The sequence below is a fragment of the Tupaia chinensis genome, unplaced genomic scaffold (genome assembly GCF_000334495.1).
Source record: "Tupaia chinensis unplaced genomic scaffold, TupChi_1.0 Scaffold000298_1, whole genome shotgun sequence".
In the NCBI taxonomy this organism is placed as follows: Eukaryota; Metazoa; Chordata; class Mammalia; order Scandentia; family Tupaiidae; genus Tupaia; species Tupaia belangeri.
Window position 1 is genome coordinate 705587 of NW_006159787.1, and position 6867 is coordinate 712453.

Sequence of the window (6867 nt, forward strand, 5' to 3'; positions counted from 1 at the left end):
ATGAATAAGAGGTAGACAAATAGCGAGTGCAAGTTTTTCTCTCACCTCTGCCTGATCACATACACTATATTCTCTGCCTCAATTCTTGTCTCCCCACTCCGATGGTATAGCTAACTTCTTGTCATTTTTTAAGCCTCAGCACTGATGTCACTTTCTCTAGGACTCCTACTTTTTATTACTAAATTGGGATGAGGAGCCTGCTTTTTGTCTTATCTATGTAATCTCCTCTATCATAGGACACTGCTTTAACTGACTCTACTTGACCAAATTCCCTCACTGTTTACATTGTGTAAGAGCAATGAGAAAGACTTCACTGTCTCCACTGAATCTCTGAAACACTACGTGGCACTATGGCAGGTGATGTGAAAATATCTGATGTCTCTGGCCTTCATGATAGTTTCATGAGTGAATATTTATCCTGAGACTCACTGAATTGTACATATTAAATATGGCCATATGATACATCAATAAAATGGTGTGAGAAAATACATGTGTACACACACACAATATATATATATAAACATTTTAGAGAGACTTTTACTATAGGGCATCTGTGCTTAGCGGAGAGAGACACAGAGAGACAAAGTGAGAAATCATCCCCTCACGGGATGGCTACACTGCAATCCCTTATCCTCCACTCTCCTCTAGGAACTTTGGACATACATGCACATATGCCCAGTGCAAGCTTCAAACCTCCAGGTCCTGGCACAATTGGCCATGTGGCAGTCCAGGGCCCCAACTACCATGTCGTCTGCTAGCCCAAAGAATCTTTTACCTATCAATAATAAAAAAAATCTGGGACCAGCAGTTAGCGTAATGGCTATGTTGCTGGACTCGCATGTAGTCTATCGTGGTTCGTGTCCCGGACCCAGTGGCTTAAAACTCACATCGGGCTTGTGTGCGTGCGTGCCCAAGATCCCGAGAGGAGAATGGAGGAGAAGAGATTGCAGTGTGGCCATCCCCCCTGGGTGGTGATTTCTCATTTTCTGTCTCTCTGTCTCTCTCTGTCTGTCTGGCGAGTGCACACACCCTATGGCAAAAACCTCTCCAAAAAAAAAAAAAGAGAAAAAAATAATAAAAAAAATCTGCAGAATGGATAAACAAATCAATGGAAAATACAATCTTACCCTTACATTAAATTGTATTAGCACAAAAATCATAGTAATACTTGATTCTCATTTTTAGTTTTCTGAACAGTAGGAAAAACAAAAAAGAATGGACAAAAATAGAGACTTAATTTCTTTGGTTAATTTATTTTAGTAATAATAATTCAGAAATTCTGGCACCTGGACAATATCCACCAATTAGCTTATCAAATCGGCAATAGCTGAGAGTTTTCTCAGGAAGGATTGTTTATGGTCTAAAGAAGTCAAAGATATTACTCATTTCTAAATTTTACAACTTGTACTATTTAAAAACTTGTAAGACTTTACTTTAGAATATCTGATTTTCTAAGTCATCTCTAAGTTTTCTGTAGCTTTGGGAATTTTTTTAAGAATTATTTAAATTTATTCATTATTATTATTATTATTTTAATTTGACCAGAGAGACAGACACAGAGACAGAGAGAGAGAGAGAGAGAGAGAGAGAGATGGAAAAAAAGAAAATAAGCCATCAGGTCTGAGACTCAAACTGCAGTCAGCCATGTGGCAGTCCAGTGCCTCAACCACCATTGATACTTGCCAGCTGCAGCTTTGGGAAGTTTTGACTGAACTCTTAGAATTTTCCTCCTAGAAACTTTCTGAATTTTCCTTATTCAAGAAAATCCCTTTGCCAGGCTTCCCTAGCTAAGACTTAGTTCTCAATTTTCCAAGAAGTTTTCTGTATCTTTTATTGGCTTTCTTCTTCCTATTAACAGAGATCTTCACTTTGGGTCTTTTGCTTTGTTTTCAGATGATCTACACCCATGGTTGGCATGTAGCTCCCAGTGCTGCAGTGCGGTATGCCACCGGGGATAGGCCTAAGCCTACATTCCACTAATACTTCATCCAGAATATAGACAAAATTAAACTCATTGACTTCTTGACTTTTCATCCTTTATGATGAATGACGGCAACATTCATTGCCATCTAAGCTCAAACCTCAGAGCCATCTATAACATTTTCCTGTGCCCTGACCTCATCAGGAAGGCAAATGTTCTGCTGCAGCTCACGTTTACCTCTGCATCTTGTTTCCATCATCATCATCTTCCTTTAAGATTTTGTCAGTTGCCTAGAGTCAAATAATAACTATATGACTTTCCAACAATTTTCTCTACCACTATCTCTGTGCTGTTCCAATCCATCTTACGTCCCAGCAGCCATGAACTATGAATGCCTTTCTGTTTGACTTTCAAATCTTTCCTGGCAAATTTCATCTAAACTTGATGGTGTGGGAGAGAGAAATGAGACAGGGTATAGCCTTATCCCAAACAGGCAGTAGTGTCTACCATGCAGTAGATACTTAATGCATACGTGCTAAAATGGAAAACAAAACAAAACAAAACAAAACAAAACAAAACTAAAACCTGGTATTATACAAGTGGCATCATGCCACTTTCCCATATAAAGGCCTTTAGTAGACTGCCGCTGTTCATGGGAGATAGTTCCAACCTCTGAGCATGCCTCTCTCATCCTTCCCTCATCACTCCAGCCTTGGCACTCAGGGCTCCAGCCCCAGGGCACCACCTGCTGCCTTTACTAAGGAGCTTTTGCATACACTGCTCACTTTGCACATAATCTTCTCCCTCCTATTTACTGTATGGCTCCTATTTGTTCAGAAAGATTAAGTTCAGAAACTGTCCTTGACCCTTCCCATTCTGAGTTAGCTGCTAAGAGACATCATTATATAATTGACATTTATTTATTACATCTGCTTAAAATATATTAAAATATGCCAAGTGTTTGGTAAGCTCACTGAAGACAGGAATCATAGCTTCTTTAATTCCCTGAGGTCCACTATAGTAACTACACTGAATATATTTTAGTGAATAGATATATTTTTTATTCTATTGCTTATAAAAACACCTAGGTTTTTGCTCTTGGATAAGCCACTTAATTGACTAGATTTACCTTTTCACTTCAGGTTTACTAGCCTGTATGCTAAGCCAGAAAATTTACATTTTTTGTTGTTTATGTGTTTTGGAATATCATTTCAAACTTTTAACTTGTTGAAATTTTCCTGTATTTTAGCACACATATAAAACATCAGTGTCATATACTGTTACTGTTTACCTAATAGGCCAAAATTTCTTTTGAACTTATAGCACTTTGTAAGACTTCCTTAAAATATTTTGTCAAATACCATAATTAGTCAACATTTCTCTCATTGCATATACTGTAACATAACTGCTATACAGTAAGGACCATATCTTTTTTTTTTTCTTTTCTTTTTGAGAGGTTTTTGCTATAGGGTGAGTGTACTCGCCAGAAAGACAGAAGAGACAGAATGTAAGAAATCACCCCCCGGGGGGATGGTCACACTGCAATCCCTTCTGCTCTATTCTCCTCTTGGGATCTTGTGCACGCAGGCACATGCACCCAGCATGAGTTTAAGCCACCGGGTCTGGGACTCGAACCACAGTTGCCCACATGGGAGTCCAGCAACATAGCCATTACACCAACTGTTGGTCCCAGGACCATACCTTTTCTATGTCCCATATATAACAACATTTCTGGTTGAACACAGGAAACACCCAGTGTTGAGTTAATAAGAAATGATGTTACAATGAACAAAATACAACATAGCTAATAGCAAAATGATTAGCCTATATGGAAGAATCACTCTATATTGAGCAGTATGTTGAGACAGAACTTCTTGTTAAGCTGTAGTTTGCATTTGCCCTAACCCTTTAGTTCACTTACTTAATATTCTCATTCGCAGGTACTTCTGGCAATTGCACTGTGATCATGCCATCCAGATTGGTCTTCCCAATGAAGGCAGGCTTGGTGCGTAGCACATCTGGTGCTGTCTTTGCAGTTACTCTGTGCTGCAGCCCCCCAGCACTGTTCCCGCGATTCGTTAGCACAAAGGAATATGACTTCTCAGGCTTCAGGTTGACAATTAACTTCTGTGTGGCTCGGCCATCTACTTCTTCTACCATCTTCCCATCATCGTAAAGAATCTAAAGAGACGTAACCAATCAGAGATATTTGATTATCAAGATTCAAAAAATAGTTTGTAAATCAATGTGTACTTGCCTGTGGAAAATGCATCTCAGATTAGTTCTAATTTTAGGCAGTTCCTAAGTCTGCAAGTGTTCATCTATATTGAGATCAAATCAATTTTTCCATTGGTTTTTACTACATAATGATGTGATGTTTCTAAATCTATGAAAAATATACAAAGAAATCTGCAATAACTTCTCAATAGTTGACATGTTGGTTCTGTTTGTTCTAAATAGAATGTGTACAGAAATGTTGTAGGTTTTCTTTTTTTTTTTTTTCTTTTTTAAAGGTTTTTGCCAGGGCTGGTAGGTAGCATGGTGGTTAAGGGCACTGGACTCCCACATGGCTGACCATGATTCAAGTCCCAGACCTGGCAGCTTGCCTTCTCTCTCTCTCTCTCTCTCTCTCTCTCACTCTGTCCCTCTCTGTTTAAATTAAAATAAATAAATGAATTAAAAAATAAAGTTCAATAAAATAATTCTTTAAAAAAAAGAGGTTTTTGCCTTAGGGCATGAATGTTACCTGGAAAGAAAGACAGATACAGTGAGAGGGAAAGTGAAAAATCATCACCCTTGGGGGAAGGCTACACTGCAATCCCTTCTCCTCCACTTTCCTCCTGGGATCTTAGGCACACATGTACACATGCCCAGCATAAACTTCAAGCCACTGGGTCCAGGAGTCAAACTGTGGTAGGCCGTGTGGGAGTCCAGTGACATAATCACTATGCCATCTGCCGGTCCCTTTTCTAGGTATTATCCACACCATTTTTTATTCTGATGTTTTCAATTCTTATTTCTGAATATATGCTTACTTCCATAAATGTTCCTCTACTTCTTAATTTGTAAACTTGTACTTTATGCTAACATTTCTAAGCCTTGATAACAAATCAGAGCTGACAGTGTGCCAAGTATTCAGACCAGTAAACAAATTAAGAACTCCCAGGATATTGCATTGTAAATTAGGAGAAACCAAGGAAATTTCATTCTGTGGTGGAAAAATAAAGCATTACCTTAGATGTAAAAAGTTCATTTCAAAGTACTCAGGTGACGCACCACTCATGCCAGCTCTGGATTTGGGCTTTTCCCACTTCTTTAGAGTGGAAACATCACACTGTGAAACCACTAAGCTCAGTCCTTTATTTGAAAATCACAAAGGAGACCCATGTGTGTATATGGCCGGATAAGAGCAGTCTGAATCTTTTGTAACTAAATTACCCAGAAGAACTATCCCTTTCCACTTTTACCCATGATGATATCTTGCAAATTAGAAAACAACTTACTTTGAAAGGCATGGCGGAATTATAATTCTCTGGAATCTCCCAAGACAGCAACACTGAAGTCTTCATCACTGCTTTGACATGAAAATTTTTTGCAAACACTGCTGGAAAAGGAAAAACAGTGTATTTAAACTATTCTTAAAAACATGTGACCTGTCCTTTTTCACCATGGACCACAGGACTTACACTAGATGCTGTCTATTTTGGTCAGAGAGAGACGTCAATTTGCCTACCTGTTCAGAGCATTCATTTTAACATCCCATTCTCAAAAAGAGCTCTCCTTTCTCTCCAATTCAGTTAACTACATTGTGTTTTCCTTACCTGACGACATTGGGGTGCTGTCAGCCAGACTTGCTTGACATTCTATAATTGAAATCTAAGGCATCCAAATGTATTAAGTTTTACATACTTTACCTTTTGGTTCTTGCTGAACCTATTAATGTGAAGGGGCCGGTCAGTTATTTATAGCTTCAATATACTGATTTCCAAAGACTGATATTCCTTTAAAGGAGGAAGGCCATAAGCAGACAAATCCTACCTTGATCCACAGGCAGTGTCCTGAACTGGACACTGGGACTATAAGGCCCGGGCCCTTTGCTCGTGTGAGCACGTACTTTTACATCGTACGTGGTATCTGCTTTTAAGCCAGTGAGTGTCATAGTGGTGTCAGCTGGAACAATAAGCTGCTCCATTGGAAGAAGGGGAATGTTGATATCCCTATACAGAAGGGTATACTTGGTGATAATGCCATTTCTCTCTGCCAGGACAGGTGGCTGCCAAGACAACTGGACGGAGGTTGCAGTGGTGCCTTCTGAGTGCAGGTTTTGAGGGAATCCAGTTGGTACTTCTTCTGGAACAGAAATTTCCTTCACCATCTCCTCCCCAAAGCCCACTTTGTTTCTGGCGGAGAGCCTGAAGACGTACGATGCTCCTTTATGGATGTCTGTGGCTGTAAAGTGATCTTCTTTTTCAGAGAACTCAAGAGTAGTGAGCGGCTCCATATCCTTACGGCCAAATTTTAGACGGTAGCCCTGAAGAGGTCCGAACGTGTCCACCGGGGGGTGCCACTGAATGAGAGCAGTATTCATCTGAGTGTGGTTAATCACAAGGCGGGGTTTTCCTGGAACTGGAATACACAGGATGGACCATTAGGACTAATTGGTATGGACGTTCAACTTGCCAGGTGGAAGTACCACTCTATTGATATTACAATTATAAAATACAACATACATATAAATATACATAGGTGTACACACATATACATTTTCAAACAATGTCCTCTCTCTCTCTCTCTCTCTCTCTAAATGCACTTTCTCCTGCTTTATTGAAGTAGGCTAAGATGTTAGAATAGGATGATAAACACTAAATAGACATCACTGAAACGATTTAAGTAGGTTTTTTTTTTTTTTATTTTAAACAGCTTCATGTTTTAAACTTTCACATATA

At 39.2% G+C, this 6867-nt stretch overlaps 1 protein-coding gene across 24 annotated transcripts in view; it reads right to left on the reverse strand.

The window, feature by feature from the left end:
• PTPRD (protein tyrosine phosphatase receptor type D) overlaps positions 1-6867 on the reverse strand; it is a 457704-nt gene that overhangs the window by 170719 nt on the left and 280118 nt on the right. For 12 of the 24 annotated variants that reach the window (XM_027772777.1, XM_027772776.1, XM_027772772.1 and 9 more), the window contains 2 exons: positions 5425-5525; positions 3843-4102 (listed from right to left, as the gene is read on the reverse strand). In XM_027772777.1, the coding sequence (XP_027628578.1) occupies positions 3843-4102; positions 5425-5525 (361 nt within the window). Of the gene's footprint in view, positions 1-3842; positions 4103-5424; positions 5526-5959; positions 6548-6867 lie in introns of all 24 variants that reach the window. The other 12 variants (XM_006150805.1, XM_006150804.1, XM_027772789.1 and 9 more) reach the window with 2 other exon arrangements.